Source organism: Dipodomys merriami, unplaced genomic scaffold (assembly GCF_024711535.1).
Source record: "Dipodomys merriami isolate MVZ:Mamm:240054 unplaced genomic scaffold, mDipMer1.0.p SCAF_1, whole genome shotgun sequence".
NCBI classification, from domain to species: Eukaryota; Metazoa; Chordata; class Mammalia; order Rodentia; family Heteromyidae; genus Dipodomys; species Dipodomys merriami.
In genome coordinates this window covers 92,251,469-92,269,640 of record NW_027202270.1, presented here as the reverse complement: position 1 = coordinate 92,269,640, position 18,172 = coordinate 92,251,469, and the positions used below count along the sequence as shown (strand labels likewise).

Sequence of the window (18,172 nt, the reverse complement as noted above, 5' to 3'; positions counted from 1 at the left end):
TGGGTGTGGCCTCCGGGTGGTCCGCCCAGACACGTGGGTTGGACGCCGAGTCCTGGGCCCTGCCCACTAAGTCCCCTCCGGGAATCGCTGTGAACTTCAGTCCGCAGGTAGTGTTTCCTCGCTTCCCCTCTGCGGACACGATCACTCACCTTAGGACTGCACTCTAACCTGGACGGGGGGGTCCCGCCCGTGGCCAGAATAAAGTTCTCCAGTTTCAAGTCTGGTGAGTTGGACAGAGCGAGAACCCCTTTTGAAGAAACCCCAGAAACAGGATGGACTCACTTGTTCTCCTCACTAAAGGCTCAGGAGCCCTCCCCGGCTTGGCCATACTGGGGCCAGGTCAGTGCCCAGAGCTCTGGAGAACTCAGGGCTCTACGAAGATGGCGCCCTAAAGGGCTGCTTCTCCAAATTCCTGCACTTAGTTAGCCCCATACGGAGGGTCGCAGTGCCTCCCGAAGAGCTGCTCGCCGCGCTCTTTTCACTCTGTAGGCCATCCTGGCCGGAGGCTCACATTCAGTTGTGCTCCTCTGATCCTCTCCCCTCCAAGGATCCAACCTCAGCTCCCCCTTCTGTCCCTAGCGGGGACTCCACACACAGTCAGCGTTCCCACCCCCCCCCTCTCTCTCTGTCTTGAACAATTTTAATTTTTAAATTTATTATTCTTATAATAAAGGTTATGTGCAGAGGGGTTACAGTTACATAAGCTAGGCAAAGAGTACATTTCTTCCTGGACAATCACTTTTTCTCTTGCTCTCTCCCAGTTTTTCCCTCCTGTCCCCACCACAAGGTGTATCGTTCATTTTCAACATAGTGTCCAGTGAGTACCATTGCTGCTGCATTTTGTTTGCCCCTCCATTTCTGTGCTTCCCCTCTACTCAAAATGACATATAAGCAAACAAATAGGACAAAACGAAAAGAAAAACCCTCGTTTCCATTTCCCAGAGCTTATTTCAACAAATATTATTTTGTATGATCAGATGCACATAGGCATTGTTCCTCTAAAAGCGTCTCTTTATCTCCACAGGTGTCTTTTACTTGAGTTATGGATGTTCCCATGAAGGGCCAAGTGTGTGTGGTGACTGGTGCCTCCAGGGGTATTGGCCGTGGGATTGCCTTGCAACTCTGCCAAGCAGGTGCTACAGTCTATATTACTGGCCGCCATCTGGAGACACTTAAGGCTACAGCTCAGGAAGTGAGTAACTGACCACCTGAAGAAGTCTTTCTAAATCCCTTACCTGACACAACATGACTTGAAAATTTACTAAGAATAATATAAATAAACCATGAATAAATTTAGATTGGACTGAGATTTGCTAAGTACATTTTATGGGGAAAAAAAACTTTCACTTGAGGGCTTAAAATATACAGCTAATCTTTTGGACCTGTGCCTTCCTCTATTTTAAGCAAGACTTTATTAAATTATACATTCTCCCTTTCTACTGAAGTTCAGTAAAATAAATAAAAACTTGAGTGTCTATGAATTGCTAGGCACTGGGCAAACCACTGTGGTTTCCAAGAATAATAAAATACAGTTTTTGCTCTTAAAAGACAGAGTCCAATAGGACACGACCATTTCAATGTAAATATGATAAGAGGGAAGATATTAACAAAAGGTTCAAGGGGCATGGGATGATAGGGCATCTAGGTGATAGGGAAGTGGACAAGGTACGCCTTGAAGCAAGTCTTGAAAGATAAAAATTAGATAAAGTTAGGCAACTCATTCTAAGTTACGTGAGCAAATAGTGAAAGAGTCGGTCATTGTGAGGTAAGGTAGGGGAAGAGTAGATGGTGAGAGGCCAGAGGAGGAATGAGTCAGAGGCTGCAGGTTAGCTTTGTTGTGGGATGTTTGCTTGGCAATATGCAAGGCTCTAGGTTTAATCTCTAGCACTGGAAACAAAAACAAACATCCTGATAATGAATGTAGCCTTCTCACAGACTTGTGTTTTTATGGATTTTTTGTGGGTTTTGTTGTTGTTGTTGTTGTTGTCTGGTTTTTGTTTTGTTTTGGTGCTAGTACTAGGGCTTGTACTCAAGGTGTGGGCACTGTCCCTTAGCTTTCCCCCCCTCAGGCTGATGCTCTATCACTTAAGCCAGACTCCGTTTCCAATTTTTGCTGGTTAATTGGAGATAAGAGTCTCATAGTCGTAGGGGCTGGGAAGGTGGCTCAGTGGTACAGTTGTTTGCCTTGCAAGGATGAGGCCCTGGGTTCAATTCCTCAGCACCACATAAATAGAAAAAGCTGGAAGTGGCGCTGTGGCTCAAGTGGTAGAGTGCTAGCCTTGAGCTGAAGAACTGAGGGACAGCACCCAGGCCCAGAGTTCAGGCCGCACGACCAACCCTCCACCCCCCCACCAAAAAAAAGACTCTCATAATCATTTCTCCCCAGGCTTACTTCAAACCCCGATCCTCAGACCTCTACCTCATGAGTAACTAGCTGGCCACATTTTTGTTTTAGATAGTTCATACTGACTGGATTATGGAGAACTAACTTAAGGCAAAAAGATTGGCGGTCAAGTGAGCATTTAGGAGGCATCTCAATAATTGAAGCAAGGGGGTAATAGAGTGGTTCAGAGCATGCACCTGGAGAACAGTTCTTAAATAATGTACTCTTCTACCTTGGATGTTGGAGGATGTGGACACATTTGTAGCAGGTGAAGCAGAACAGAAAGTAGGAATGTTTATACCTGATAATTCTGGGGTTTTGTTTTTCTTTATTTCTTTATTTTGTCAGTCGTGGGGCTTGAACTCTGGGCCTGGGCACTGTCCCTGAGTAATTCGGCTCAAGGTGAACGCTCTACTACTTGAACCACAGCTCCATTTCTGGTTTTCTGGTGGTTAATTGGAGATGAGAGTCCCACAGACTTTCCGGCCCTGGCTGGCTTTGAACTGTAATTCTCAAATCTCAACCTCATGAGTAGGTAGGATTACAGGAGTGAGCCACCAGAGCCTGGCTTTTATTTTTATTTTTTAATATGTGCTATTTATTTTATTTGTTGTCGGTCGTGAGGCTTGAACTCACAGTGTGGGTGGTGTCCCTAAGCTCTTGCTCAAGGCTAGCACACTACCACTTTGAGCTGTAGTATCACTTCTGGTTTTTGGAAATAAGAATCCCACAGAGACTTTTCTGCCTGGGCTGGCTTAGAACCGAGATTTTCATTTTTCAGCCTCCTAAGTAGCTAGGATTACAGGCATGAGCCACCAGTGCCTGGCTAATTCTGGGTTTTTAGTAGCCATCAAGAGCATTGGTAAAGTGAGGGGAAGAGGAATGGGACTAGTAAGGGTTCTAGGTGAGTGATAAAGTAGGTAGGAGCTTAAGGATATGACAGTTAGAAAGGACAAAGGACAAGTGTCATTTGTTTCTAGGAGTAGGCTCCATGCATTGTCTTTTACCTTGGCTTTCAGAGCATAGTGCCTTGCACTTGATAGACCTTAGTAAATACCTGTGATTTTGAAACTTGACATCCCAGTCCTCCTTGCTGTGTTCCTGAAACTCCTAAAAAATACACTAGAGGGCAGTATTGCCTTGCTATATTAACTCAGCTTTGCTTTTCCTATCACATTCTCAGTTCCCAAGCCCATTTAGTTAGGAAATTATGTTATATCTCACACTAGTGCACAACTCTGCATTCATGTTCCCTGTTCCTCTCCAGGCACAGTCTCGTGGTGGCCGTTGTGTGCCTGTGGTATGTGATTCAAGCAAGGAAAGTGAAGTCAAAAGCCTTTTTGAACAAGTGGATCAGGAACAGCATGGGCGGCTGGATGTGCTGGTCAACAATGCCTTTGCTGGGGTCCAGGTAACCTTTGAGTTTGATCCAACCCCACATTCCTTCCCTCCCTCTGAGACCCATTTGTTGTCTCCTCCATTAGTCATTCCTTTACACTCTCCTGCCCTCAGATCATCTAATCAGTCACCCTCCCTGTGCCTTCTAGACCATCCTAAACAACAGTAAGTCCTTCTGGGAAGCCCCTGCCACCATTTGGGACGACATAAACAATGCTGGACTCAGGTGAGTATTCCCTGTGACTCTGCAAAACCTGGGCTCCCCCTGCTCAGAGAGCAAAGCCAGAGCCTTATCTTTTTTCCTCAGGCTTTCCTAATCTCTGTCTTTCTTTCTCCTTTCTGTTGATTTATCTACTTATATCTGGAGAAGTACCATATAGGTGAATCTGTACTTGTGAATGTCAACTTTTTTTTTGTTGTTGTTGGTTGTGGGGCTTGAACTCTGGGCCTGCCTGCTGCCCCTGAGCTCTTCAGCTCAAGGCGAGCACTCTACCACTTGAGCCACAGTGCCACTTCCAGCTTTCTGGTAGTTTATTGGACATAAGATTTCACAACTTTCTTGCTCCAGGCTGGCTTTGAACCGTGATCCTCAGATCTCAGCCTCCTGAGTAGCTAGGATTATAGACATGAGCCACCAGCACCTGGCATGTCAACTTTTGATCTATTTCTATTGGTCATTTTTATCTGAGAAAGCCTCTGGCCTTTCCTCTGTCTCAAGACCCAGAAGGGAACTTTCCTGGAAACTCAGCAGTGTCAACAGTCTATAGTCTGTGCTTGTAAAAATGATTGGAGGGGTTGGGTGCTGGTGGCTCATATCTGTAATTCTAGCTACTCTGAGGATTGTGGTTCGAAGCCAGCCTATGTAGGAAAGTTTGTGAGACTCTTATCTCCAATTAAGTACCAAAAAGAAAAAGAAAAGGCTGGAGTGGAGGTGTAGCTCAAGTGGTAAAGAGCTACCCTTGAGCAGAAAAGCTTAGGGATAGTGTCCAAGCACTGAGTTCAAGCCCCTGAACTAGCACAATGATTCCAGGGATGAATTCTTTTGTTTATGTAACAATAACAATATGTCCTCCTTCCATACCTACAGGCAAGTGCGTTTCCAGTGCAGAGTTGGGACATAGAGATCTTTGTGTGTATATGTGTGCCAGTACTAGGGTTTCAGCTCAGGGGCTGAGCACTGTTACTTAACTTTTTCACTCAAGACTGGCAGCTCTACTTGAGCCATAGCTCAAGTAATTGAGCTAATTGGAGATGAGTCTCATGGACTTTCCTCCCTCGGCTGGCTCCTCAGATCTCAGCCTCCTCAGTAGCTAAGATTACAGGCATGAGCTACCCGTGCCCAATGAAACTGTTGGGCTGTTTTGGGGTCACACATACATCTGGCACAGGTGTAAAGTAAACACATTTAGAATTTACCCAGTGTAGTCTGCAGAGTTATACCTTTTGGTTACTATTGGAATGATGTTACTCTCTCCGGTAATTAAATTACAATTGATGTGGGAGGGGGAAAACAAAGGAGGCAACAATGCTTGATAGGAAATGTACTCATTATCTTGCTCATGTAACTATAACTCCTCTATACAGTATTTTTACAATAAAAAACTTAAAAATACATTTGATAGAGGTAATCTGTCTCCTGTGAGATGATCTAGAAATCTAGGACTAAAGCATCTAAGGACACCCACTGGGCCAATTTTGGTACTCTATTGGCACCCCAAGAAAGCAAGATTAGAATGCAGCTGTGAGCCAGGATGCTGATGACTCATGACTATTATCCTAGCTGCTTGGGAGGCTGAAATCCGGAGGATGTCAATTTGAAGTTAGTCCAGGAAGAAAAATTCACAAGATTCTATCATCTCCAAAATAACCAGCAAAAACCATTCTAAAAGGGTGCCTCAAGTGGTAGCTTGCCTCCTGTGCCAGCCAGGCCCAGTGAGCAGGCCAGTGCTCATGGCCTCCAAGGCATGCCTTCTACAACTTCATCTCTTGCTGGTCAGGGCTATACACTTGAACAGGGAGGGGGTCATGGTAGAGAGCCAGACCCTAAGCTCCCCACCTTGATCCATGGTGAATGATTTTTTTTAGCCTTTATAGCAGCTCACTAGCACTTTCTTTTTTTTTTTTTTCTTTTTTTTTTTGCCGGTCATGGGGCCTGAACTCTGGGCCTGGGCGCTGTCCCTCAGCTCTTCAGCTCAAGGCTAGCGCTCTACCACTGGAGCCACAGCGCTACTTCTGGCTTTTTCTGTTTATGTAGTGCTGAGGAATCGAACCCAGGGCCTCATGCTTGCAAGGCAAGCACTCTACCGCTGAGCTACCTTCCCAGCCCCCTCACTAGCACTTTCCCTTCCTTTCCTCCTCTCATATAAATGTATTGCTTTCCTCTGTACCTGGGGCAGGGCTTTCCCCCTTAAAACTATAATGCTGCCAGTTTTCATTCAAAGGTGTTTATCCAATCACCATGCAAAAGAAATTTTTTTCTAGTTAACAACTATATGTATATTACTGAAAAAGATTGTGGGAAAAAAATGTAAAGGTAAGCTGAGAATGTGGCTTAGGGGTAGAGTGCTTGCCTAGCATGCACACAATTCCTTAATACCAAATCCACAGAAAAAGCTGGAAGTAGTGCTGTGGCTCAAGTGGTAGAGTGCCAGCCTTGAGCAAAAGAGGTTCAGGGACAGTGCCCAGGCGCTGAGTTCCAGCCCCAGGACTGGCAAAAAATAAAAAATGTAAAAACTAGTAAAAATATTGCCAGGCATACTGGTGTACATCTGTAGTCCCAGTATTTAGGAAACTCAAAATCGTGTCCTCTTACCTCAGCTTCACAAGAACTGGGATTACTGGTGTATAATACTATGCCCATCTGATTATTCTTTTTTTTTTCATGTTTGTTCTTTCCTGTACTCTGTACTTATACAGAAATATGTGTTAGCATTTGTATGTGTTTGTACATGTGTATGTCTTATTTTTAAGAAACAAGTCTGTCAGTCAAGTTTTGTAATTTCTGTCTTGGTACAATGCTCAGAAAAGCCTTTCCCACATCAAGTTATAAACATATTTGAGCCGGGCACCGGTGACTATGCCTATAATCTTAGCTATTCAGCAGGCTGAGATCTGAGAATGGTGGTTCAAAGCCAACTCAGACAGGAAAGTCTGTGAGACTCTTTTAACTCTTTTAACTACCAAAAAGCCAGAAGTGGAGCTGTGGTCCAAATGGTAGACCACCAGCCTAGAGCAAAAAAGCTAAGAGCCAGTGCCCAGGGCCTGCGTTCAAGCCTCAGTACTGGCATAAAAAGATAATAAACACATGTGATAATGTATTTAGTACTTCTGTGCTTTTATTTTTTGGTTTAAATACTGAATCCTTTTTTAGAATTAATTTTGAATAATAAATGAGGCAGTGGCTCAGTCCTCTTCAACCCAAGTATCTGTTCAGTTGTCCATTTACTGAATGATGCATCTTTCTCCACTGACTTGAAATAAGCCTTCTAATAAATGTTGTTGCATTTATTCCCATGTGCATTTGGATCTAATTATTGACTATTTTATTGACTTACCTATCCACTGTACTTTTTATTTTTATTTTTATTTTTATTTTTTGGGTCCGGTTGTGAGGCCTGAACTCTGGGCCTGGGCGCTGTCCCTCAGCTCTTCAGCTCAAGGCTAGCGCTCTACCACTTGAGCCACAGCGCCACTTCCAGCTTTTTTCTTTTTGCTTATGTGGTGCTGAGGAATCGAACCCAGGGCCTCAGGCATGTAAGGCAAGTGCTCTACCACTGAGCCACCTTCCCAGCCTCTCCACTGCACATTTTAAAGAATCATCCTTAGGCCGGTGGCTCATGCCTGTAATCCTAGCTACTCAGGAGGCTGAGATCTGAGGATCACAGTTCAAAGCTAGCCTGGGCAGGAAAGTCCATGAGACTCATCTCCAATAAACCACTCAGAAAACTGGAAGTGGTGCTGTGGCTCAAGAGGTAGAGTGCTCACCTTGAGCTGAAGAGCTGAGGGACAGCGCCCAGGCCCAGAGTTCAAGCCCCACGACCGACAAAAAAAAAAAAAAAAAAAAAAAAAGAATCATCTTTAATTGTACAAAGGGTGTATATGGATAATCATGAGTAACAGAGGAAGAAAATCCCTTCACCTACAAAACATTTTTTCTTTTTCTGTTCCTTTTGAGATGGTGGGGGGGGGGGGCCAATACTTGAACTCAGGACTTGGGTCCTGTTGCTTTTGGCTTTTTTTTTCTGGTAATTTGAAGATAAAAGTCTCACAGACTTTTTTGTCTGGGCTGGCTTTAAACTACAGTCCTTAGATCTCAATCTCCTGAGTAACTAGGATTACAGGTGTGAGCCATCAGCAACTTGCCATTTTTTTTAATGTTTTCTGGCTCTCCTCTTATGTTAATTGAGCTTTAGATTATATTTTTCATTTCTTCTAAAAGTCTTATGAGCAAATATATTAATTTATATCAAGTAAATATTTTTCATGTTCATTCTTCTGTAAAATTTTGTCTATATTGCCAGGCACCGGTGGCTCATGCCTGTAATCCTAGCTACTCAGGATGCTGAGATCTGAGGATTGCAGTTCAAAGCCAGCCCAGGCAGGAAAAGTCTGTGAGACTCTTTATCTCTAATAAATCACCAGAAAACTGGAAATGGTGCTGGGGCTCAAGTGATAGAATGCTTGCCTTGAGCTGAAGAGTTGAAGACAGCACCTAGGCCCAGAGTTCAAGTCCCACAACTGAAAAAAAAAAACTTGTCTATAGTTCTGTCATAGTTTTAGTTTATTTTTCCATATAGACCTTATTTATTTATTAGGTTTTTTTGGTCCTTAGAATTAATTTATGTGGGTGGACTTTTTTGTTTTTGTTTGTTTTTTTGCTGGTTCTGAGGCTTGAACTCAGGGCCTGGGCACTGTCTCTGAGCCTCTTTGTGCTCAAGGCTAGCACTCTATCACTTGAACCAAAGCACCACTTCTGGCTTTTTCCAAGTAGTTTATTGGACATAAAAGTCTCACAGACAGGGGCTGGGAAGGTGGCTCAGTGGTAAAGTGCTTGCCTTGCATGCATGAGGTCCTAGGTTCGATTCCTCAGCACCACATAAGCAGAAAAAGCTAGAAGTGGGGCTGACTCTCAAGTGGTAGAGTGCTAGCCTTGAGCTAAAGAGCTGAGGGACAGTGCCCTGGCCCAGAGTTCAGGCCCCACAACCGACAAAAAAAAGACCAAAAAAAAAAGTCTTACAGACTTTCATGTGTGGACTGGCTTTGAACCACGATCCTCAGATTGCAGCCTCTGCTGAGCCACTGGCGCTGGCTTTTTTTCTCTTTAATTAATTTTTATATTGTTATTCTAAAGGTGATATACAGAGGGGTTACAGTTATATAAGTCAGGTAAAGACTACATTTCTTTTTGGACAATGTCACACACACACACACACACACACATACACACACCCCAACCCTTGAGCTTTTTTGCTCAAGGTTGGCACTCTACTATCTGAGCCACAGCTCTACTTCTAGCTCTTTATGTTGTTGTTTAGAGATTCAGGGACTTTCCTGCCTGGGCTGGCTTCATACTGCAATTCTCCAATCTCAGCCTCCTGAGTAGCTAGGATAACAGACATGAGCCACTGGTGCCCAGCTCTAATTTATGTTAGTAATTGCAATTATGACAAAACATTTTTCCCCTCACTTCATATAAAGATCATCCTTTCTCATCTGGTTCCCAGCCTGATTCCTCGGGTCTGCAGCTGCCCCTGTGTGGCCTTCTCCTGAAAACTGTAGCCACTGAAGGCCTAAGTAGCTGCTAGGGGCTACAGCATGCAGGTCAGCATTAACAGTTTGTTCCTTCTCCTTCTCCTTCCTTGCCCACCTTCTAGAGGCCACTACTTGTGTTCTGTGTATGGGGCACGGCTGATGGTACCTGCTGGCCGGGGGCTCATTGTGGTCATCTCCTCTCCTGGTGGACTTCAGTATACGTTCAATGTTGCCTATGGTGTGGGCAAAGCTGCGGTAAGGACCAGTGCCAGGGGTTTAGAAGATATAAGACACTGATGCTACTTACAGCTAGAAGGTACAGTCCCTAGTAGCCAGGATGGTGAGGCTAGCTAGGCCCTTACCTCTCCATCTGTCCCAGTCTGAGGGAGGCTTTCTCTGCTTTACCCTCTTCTCCTTCCTTCTACCAGTATAGGCATCAAATTGAGGAAGTGATTAGTATTCCTGCTAGGGCTCCTATTCCTTAAGGCTCCTGAGAAGGGCAGAGGCTAGCTTGGCACTGGTGGCTCACCAGTAAGTAAGCCTAGCTATTCAGGAGGCTGAGATCTGAGGATCTCAGTTCGAAGCGAACCCAGACAGGAAAGTCTATAAAACTCTTATTTCCAATTAACTACCAAAAAAAAAAAAAAAAGCCTGAAGTGGAGCCATGGCTCAAATGGTCAAGTGGTAGAACACTAGCCTTGAACACAAAGATCAAGGACAGCACCCAGGCCCTGAGTCAAGCCCCAGAACCAGCAAAAGAAAAAGAAAAGAAAGGAGGAGAAAGAAAGAGAAAGACAGAAAGGAAGAAAGAGAAAGAAAAAGAAAGAAAGAAAGAAAGAAGAAGGGAGGGAGGGAGGGAGGGAAGGCAGGGCCTTAGAGCATACTTGTTAGATGCAAAGGGACAGAAAAGGAAGGTGACATGCCAGGTGCCCTGGCTCTCATTCTGCCTTCTATCCCTCTACAGTGTGACAGACTGGCTGCTGACTGTGCCCATGAGCTGCAGCACCATGGAGTCAGCTATGTATCTCTGTGGCCAGGGATGGTGCAGACAGAACTGCTGAAAGATTATATGACAAAGTGTGAGAGCCTTGATGATCCTAAGTATAAAAAGGTTGGCAAAGGGGCTGGGAATGTAGTTTAGTGGTAGAGTACCTGCCTAGTATTCATGAAGACCTGGGTTTGATTCCTCAGTACCACATAAACAGAAAATGCCCGAAGTGGCACTGTGGCTCAAGTGGTAGAGTGTCAGCCTTGAGCAGAAGCAGCTCAGGGACAGTGCCCAAGCTCTGAATTCAAGCCCCAGGACTGGCAAAAAAAAAAAGTAACATTCTCACATACCAGGGCTTCTCAGAGCAGACAGAGGACTGAGCATTGTGTTGTGTTATCAGTCTTGTAAGAGAGATGCTACCTCCATTTTACAGGTAGTGAAAATGAACCACAGAGAGATAAGAAACTTGGTCCAGGGCTGGGGATAGAGTATGTGTGCTTAGCATGGATGGTCCCTGGGTTCAATCCCCAGCACAGGGCAGAAAGAAAAGAAAAGAAGTTTGTCTAGATCATATATGTCTGGAGTGGAAAGGCTGTTTAGCACTGAAGCCCAGGCACTTGACCCCTGCTCTGAAGAAGCCTGGAAGATCCAGACCCTCATCAGTGCTGGAATCCTTCCTCTTAGGAATGACAAAAGATACTGGTGCAGGGGCATCATGCTTGCCTGCGTGTTGGGAGTAGCAGCTCTGGTGCCTCCTAAGACACTGGGTCTTACAGGTCCTGCATGTGTCTGTGGCCTCTCTCCTAGAACTGAAGATGAAAGGGAGGAAGATTTGGAGAGTGCTCTGATCCAGGTGCCAGAGGCCCATGCCTATAACTCAAGAGGCTGAGACCTGGGGATGAGCAAAAAAGCTCAGGGATAATGCTCAGGCTGAGAGAGGAAGGGAGGGAGGAAGGGAGGGAAGAAGAAGGGTGAGAAAAAGAGGAAATAAATTAACTCTGTACTTCTCAACCTGTTTTTCAGTACCTACCACGTTTCTCAACAGCAGAATCCACAGAAATGAGTGGCAAATGCGTGGTGGCTTTGGCAACAGGTAAAGAATTTGGAGCAGCCAGAAAGGGTATGAAGGATCTGCAGAGCAGACCGAGTTTTGGTTCAAGTGGTGACTGAGGAATATACCTAGCTTTTCTCTGTCATTTGAAGCTCCATGAATCAGTATTCCTGGTTTGTGGGTTATGAGTCTTAAGCACTGGCTCTGGGAGGTGTAGCCAAAGGCCTTCATAGAAACAAGAGAAACAATGTTCCTGAGTGCTCAGTGATGTTCTTGTCCTGTTCGGCCCAAATCTTGTCCCTCTGCACCACTCCCATGATCACCATCTCTAACCATGTATGTGCCCACAGACCCTAATATCCTGAGCTTGAGTGGGAAAGTGCTGCCATCCTGTGACCTTGCTCGGCGCTATGGCCTTCAGGATGTGGATGGTAAGAGCTGTGGTCCAGCAGCCATCCTTGACTGCCATTCCTTCTGTTCCCTGCTCACTCCTTTTCCTCAATCTATTCTGTCAGGGTTGGGAGTGGTAGGCAGAGGTCTAATTTGTCCTTCTATTGTTCCCAGGACGCCCTGTCCAAGACTATCTTTCTTTGAGCTCTGTTCTCTCACAAGTCACCAACCTGGGATGGTTGGCCTCCTACTTGCCTGGCTTTCTCCGCACACCCAAGTGGATTATTACCCTCTACACCAGCAAGTTCTAACCCTCCCGATCTAACATCACAAACTTGTCTTAGCCTTTCCTAAAAGAGAGTGTCTCTGCTGGGCATCCTTGGTGAATCTGGGAGTCCTTGTAAGTCCTTTGTATCTTGGTTTTCCTTGTCCATACATTTTACCTTTTGTCTCAATATTGAAAAATAAAGACTAATAAAAGTCTAGTTTCCTGATTCAGTATGTTTGTAAGTGCTGATTCTATACTCAGAAAGACATAGATGTATGAATGTTTAAGTTCTCAAAGGACTCTCTGTCCCTAGAATAAGGCCCCTTTCCTCCAGCCCTGATCCTGCTCTACCTGCCTGTTTCCCAGGCTCCAGCTAGAGAGTGGGGTCCCTTCTCAACCAGAGGCTCCCAGTCGCACACCGTTTTCACCCTCCCATTCTACCATCTCTTTGAGATGACTGCTGACTTGTAGCTGGGCTGATCTCTGGGAGGTCCAATCCAACATGGACAGATGCCTTGGTATGTCAATGCTTTCCCAGAATTGGAGAAGGTACTACCCAACTCCAGGTAAGGGATACAGGATCAGCTACTGCCACTGGCATACTCTCATCCTACCTCTTGGGATAATATCCCTGAAATGCTTCTTCACATCGAATTACACAAGCCCTTTAGGGTCATTTTGCCTACTTGATGACAAACTTCACTGTCCTCCAGAGCCAAGGGGCTCCAGAAGACCTAGTAGTTCTTTAAAAGTGACAGGTACCTTTGACACAAGCACAGTGAAGGGGGTATCCAGCACAAAATGAGGTAGGGAAGGTTCCTGGAGGATCTGGACAGACACTAACAATGACAATTACAAGAAGATTCAAGCGGAAAACTGGCTTGATCAGACTTGCACTGAGGTACAGGCAGAGGGAGGAGCAGTGGGCATCAAAGGAACCACAAGAGGCTGGCTCAGATTCAGTGTTGCCCCTGTGACAGCAGTGGGGGTGTGGGTCAGGGAAAGTTTCCAGGAGGCAGTGTTCATAGACTGGGGGCCTAAGCCATCACAAGAATGCTGAAGTTGGGGGGGGGGGGAGCACTGTGGAGGGGGGAGGGAGATGGGAAGGGATGGGAAGGGGAAACAAAGGAGGAGGCAACAATGCTTGATAAGAAATGTACTCATTACCTTGTCCATGTAATTGTAACCCTTCTGTACAGTATTTTCCCAATTAAAAAAAAAAGAAGGCTGCAGTATTCTTGGCATGGGGGATCATGAGGCCAGTAGTAGTACAGAGAAAGAATGTGCTTGAGCAGCCCTGAGAAGCCACCTTGCCTGAGGTTAGCCCCAATGGGACACTGAGGAGCTGGCTGTGAGATAGCCCATTCTAGCTGGAGCAAATCAAGGGGTTTGGCTGATACCTGGACTATTGATCCCCAAAGAAGCTCAGAAAAATATGGAAATGAGATTTTTATGTTTTTCAGAGGTGACAATTACATAGCCTAGAATCCAAAAAGTAGAAATATGCCTAATCTCCAAAGACAGCCAGTGCTACCTTCTCTTCCTCCTCCTCCTCTGCCTCCTCTTCTTTCTTTTTTCTTTTGTTTTTTGTTTTTGTTTTTGTTTTTTGGTGGCAGTACTTCGGCTAAAACTCAGGACCTTTCACACTGTTGGCTTTTTTCCCCCCTAACATCTGGGGTTGTACCACTTGAACTACACACTTCTCTGGCTTTTTGCTGGCTAATTGGATATAAGTCTTACAGATTTGTCTGGCCTGGCTTCAAACCCCAGTCCTCAAATCTCAAATCCTTCTGAGTAGCTAGGATTATACATGTGAGTCCCTAGCACTTGCTACTCTATTCTTGAGTAGCCATAGAGAAAGCCCATTCTTTTTATTTTCCTAGAAAAAAAAACAAAAACAAAAAAACATGGGGCTGGGAATGTAGCTTAGTGGTAGAGTGCTTGCCTAGCATGCATGAAGCCCTGGGTTGAATTCCTCACTACCACATAAACAGAAAAGGCCAGAAGTGGCTCTGTGGCTCAAGTGGTAGAGTGCTACCCTTGAGCAAAAGAAGCCCAGGGACAGTGCCCAGGCTCAGAGTTCAAGCCCTAGGACTGGCAAAAAAAAAAGAAAAGAAAAAGAAAAACACTTACCGAGAAAAGCATTTACTGTAAGTATTATCAATACGAATTTCCAAAGAAACCATATGCTGTTTTAACAGAAATACCAGGTTTACTATGGACAAAGCCAAGAAAACCAACAATGCCAGATACTGAATTTCTAGGGCACTGTCCTTGAACGAGAGACCGTTCATATACAAGCAAACATCTAAATGTATTCAGAGAGAGTTGCCTTTTTCTCTGTCTGAGGAGTTGTGTTTTCCAGTCTCAGAAACTTATTCTAGCCTTGAGTCTACCCTTCTAAGTTAAGCAGTGCTGGGCCCAGAGCCTCATCCTTGCAGGGCTTTCTGCAGCTGATCCCATTACCAGAAATTTGGGTGCCTTGCCAACAGGGAAGACAAGAGACTGTGTGATGGCTTAAGGAGGAAAGACTTTAATGATGATACGTGCTATGAATGCCTGAACAGCCCAGCCCTGGACTTCCCCACAGCAGCCAGCTCACATCATGGCTATGAGATATATTCATACCTACAGTGAAATTCTCCAGATTCACCCTGGTTTTCTGCTTCAGGGTATTCTCACAGATGTGAGTTCTGACCCACTTTCCTACACTAAACAGGAAGATGGTGTGTATAGGGCTTGGCTGAAAGAGCTGATTTTCTTTTGGGGACAAATGCTCAAGAAAGGGAATTGCATCCACTGTTGAAGGTCCCTTGGGACCTATGAGTGGGAAAGGAGGTCTCTAGAAGACAAGGGAAGTGATAAGGTGATACAGGTAGCAGGTTGGGGATTTAGTCACAAGAAAAAAAAAGAGGGTGCATGCAGGTCCCACAGAGTCCAGAGTCTAATGAAGAGCCAAGACAAGGTAGCTGAGGCCAGGGATGCCCTTGTACCTTCTCATTCCTCCCACCCCTGACCTCCTAGGCCTTGACATTGTCTTTGAACTGTCACACAAGACATCTATCCCTTCACTGTTTAGCTTCCATTCCCAGGGAGAAGGCTGGGCACTGGTGGCTCACACCTATAATCTAGCTACTCAGGAGGCTGAGATCTTAGGATCACAGTGCAAAGCCAACCTGAGCAGAAAAGTCTGTGAGGCTCTTATCTCTAATTAACCACCAAAGAGCCAGAAGTGGAACTGTGGTTAAAGTGCTAGCCTTTGGTAAAAAATCTCAAGGACTTCCCAGATCCTGAGCTCAAGCCCCATTTTCTCTCTCCACTCTCCTCTCTCCCTTTCTCCCTTTCTCCCTCTCTCCCTCTCCCCCTCTCTCTCTCTCCCTCTCTCCTTCTCTCCCTCTTCCCCCCCACCCCGGGAGAGTCTCCACTTTGACTTCAGAAAGCCTTTGCCTTGGTCCCTTCCTATCACCTCCAGTCCTAACCCCCTGAGTTAGTCCAGCTCCTCCACAAAGTTCCTCCCTGATCCCTGCTTGCTCCTTCTCAAGGCTCCACCTACCTGCTTCTCCAAACTCCAGGCCCTCACCTGCCTTTCCCTACTGGCCCCTCCACTGGATTCTGTTTGTCTAACCTTCCATCTCCCAGGCAACAGGTGTTTGTAGCAGCCTCTTCAGCTCCCAGCCTTGGGTAGGGAGGGGGGGACATGTACTGACAAGCCTGTAAAAGGTCCAACTCTCAGAGTGTTTCCAGTTATTACCATGAAACAATTAGAAAACCATAGTGGGACTTGGATGAGGGCTCAAAAGGAGCAGGAGTGGTTTTCAATGCCAGGCTTCTACCCAGGCTGAAAGCCCTGTATCTCTCAGGTTTCACTTTACTGAGAGATTACAACATTCTTCTTGCCTTTCTTTGTCAAACTACCTCCTCTTCTTTCTCCTCCTCTCTTTCTTCCACATTCCCCCTTCCCCTTTCCTATCCTCCCCAACTTCTCCCTCCTTTTCCAAGAGTATCAGAGTCCATTTCTGCCCATTTCCCACATGACACTCCCTCACTAGCCCCCGCCATGTTGTATGCCCCTACCCAAAAGTCATCCCTAGAGCCTCAGAGCTAAGGGAGAGGTAAGATTTACCCCAGCTGTGTACATGGATCTTCTGCCATGTGGTATCAAAGATAACTGAAGGGGCTAGGAATGTGGCTTAGTGGTAGAGTGCTTGCCTAGCATGAAGCCCTGGGTTCTATTCCTCACTACCACATAAACAGAAAAAGCTGCAAGGGGCATTGTGTCTCAAGTGGTAGAGTGCTAGCCTTGAACAAAAGAAGCTCAGAGACAACACCCAGGCCCTGAGTTCACTCCCTACAACTGACCAAAAAAATTTCTTTTTGCTTGGCCAGGCACCAGTGGCTCATGCCTATAAACCTAGCTACTCAGGAGGCCGAGATCTTAGGGTCCCAGTTCATAGCCAGCCCAGGCAGGAAAATCTGTGAGGCTCATCTCCAATTAAACACCAGAAAACTGGAAGTGGCACTATGGCTCAAAGTGGTAGAGCCTGAGCCTTAAGCAAAAAGAGCTCAAGAACAGCACCCAGGCCCTGAGTTCAAACCCACGACTGACAGAAAAAAAGAAGAATCAACACGGCCATTTACTAGTTTTAAAGCCATTAAAATTCTGTAACTTCTGACAGTAAAGACTGAGCTGATTCTGATTTGTGCAGAGAAAGCTTGAGCATGAAGTTGGGAAAGGGAAGGATAGAGTAGAGCCTCAGTGGACTGATTAAGTGGGATTAGAACAGCTGTGTTTATCTAAATTGGAATGTCTGCTCTCAGGGACTTGGAGACAGAGATCTTTCTCTTCTTCTTCTCCTCCTCTTCTCCTCCTCCTCCTCCTCCTCCTCCTCCTCCTCCTCCTCCTCCTCCTCCTCCTCCTCCTCCTCCTCCTCCTCTTCTCCTCCTCCTCCTCTTCTCCTCCTCCTCCTCCTCCTCCTCTTCTCCTCCTCCTCCTCTTCTCCTCCTCCTCCTCCTCCTCCTCCTCCTCCTCCTCCTCCTCCTCCTCCTCCTCCTCCTCCTCCTCCTCCTCTTCCTCCTCCTCCTCCTCCTCCTCTGCCTCCTCCTCCTTCTTTTTTTTTGGTTGGGGCTAGGCGCTGTCCTTCAGCTCTTCAGCTCAAGGCTAGCACTCTACCACTTGAGCCACAACACCACTTCTGGTTTTCTAAATGGTTTTTATTGGAGATAAGTGCCTCATGCCCTTTCCTTCCCAGGCTGGCTCTTAGATCTCACCTTCCTGAATAGCTAGGATTACAGGTGTGAGCCACCAGAGCCTGGCTGGTCTTTTCCTTCTTGATGATTACATTTTAAAGGAAGGCACTAGGGCAGGAGATGCCTCTGCTTGCAAGAGATGCATATTTACAGCTGTAAGGTTTTTTGTGTGTTTGTTTGTTTGTTTTAGTAAATGGCCTAGGAAGTAAGGGTCATATCCTCAGGTAATCCCTGAACTACAACACAAAGTAGATTTCCCAGCATCACTGGGCTTTCTCAAGCAACACTTCACAATGGTCTGGGATCACTTTAGGAACATGGCTTTATGTTGCTGGACACCATGTTAGAGCTTGTTTAAATCATTCAGTGCAGGGGTTTGGACAAAGCTGTCTTGTGTCAAGCGGTCATTGTTAGTGTGACACTGCTGTCCACTTCCCACTGCTCCCAGACCCTCAGGATCTCAAGAGGAGGTCAGTTGTGGGGAGTGAAGTTTTCCAGGCTCAGCTTAGAACTAGGTCATTAAACAGGCTTACTTGCAATTGAGTCCCAGGAGTGGAGACATTGGAAGCTATCTGTGCTCTATGAAGCTATCTGTGATTCATGGAGAATCAGGAAAAGACCTTCCTTAGGCCCTTGGAAACAGAAGCCTGCAAAGCAAACTGGGAAGAAGGCAAAGGGAGGCTGTGTGGCAGCTTT

At 45.8% G+C, this 18,172-nt stretch overlaps 1 protein-coding gene and 1 pseudogene across 2 annotated transcripts; one reads left to right on the top strand and one right to left on the bottom strand.

Moving 5' to 3' along the window:
- Nucleotides 1-13: 13 nt before the first annotated feature.
- Dhrs1 (dehydrogenase/reductase 1) lies at nucleotides 14-12,462 on the top strand. Of its 2 annotated transcripts, none has more exons than XM_070025906.1 (9): nucleotides 14-107; nucleotides 1,025-1,192; nucleotides 3,651-3,794; nucleotides 3,931-4,007; nucleotides 9,655-9,787; nucleotides 10,497-10,643; nucleotides 11,544-11,613; nucleotides 11,922-12,002; nucleotides 12,136-12,462. In XM_070025906.1, exons 2-9 carry the CDS (start codon nucleotides 1,043-1,045, stop codon nucleotides 12,270-12,272), a joined length of 939 nt encoding a protein of 312 aa, XP_069882007.1. In that variant the 5' UTR covers nucleotides 14-107; nucleotides 1,025-1,042; the 3' UTR covers nucleotides 12,273-12,462. The 2 variants fall into 2 exon arrangements, with proteins under 2 accessions (XP_069882007.1, XP_069881999.1); XM_070025898.1 differs by having other exon boundaries at nucleotides 40-223.
- A 1,954-nt stretch (nucleotides 12,463-14,416) lies between these two features.
- Nucleotides 14,417-14,528, bottom strand: LOC138835146 (small nucleolar RNA SNORA8; annotated as a pseudogene).
- Nucleotides 14,529-18,172: the final 3,644 nt, after the last annotated feature.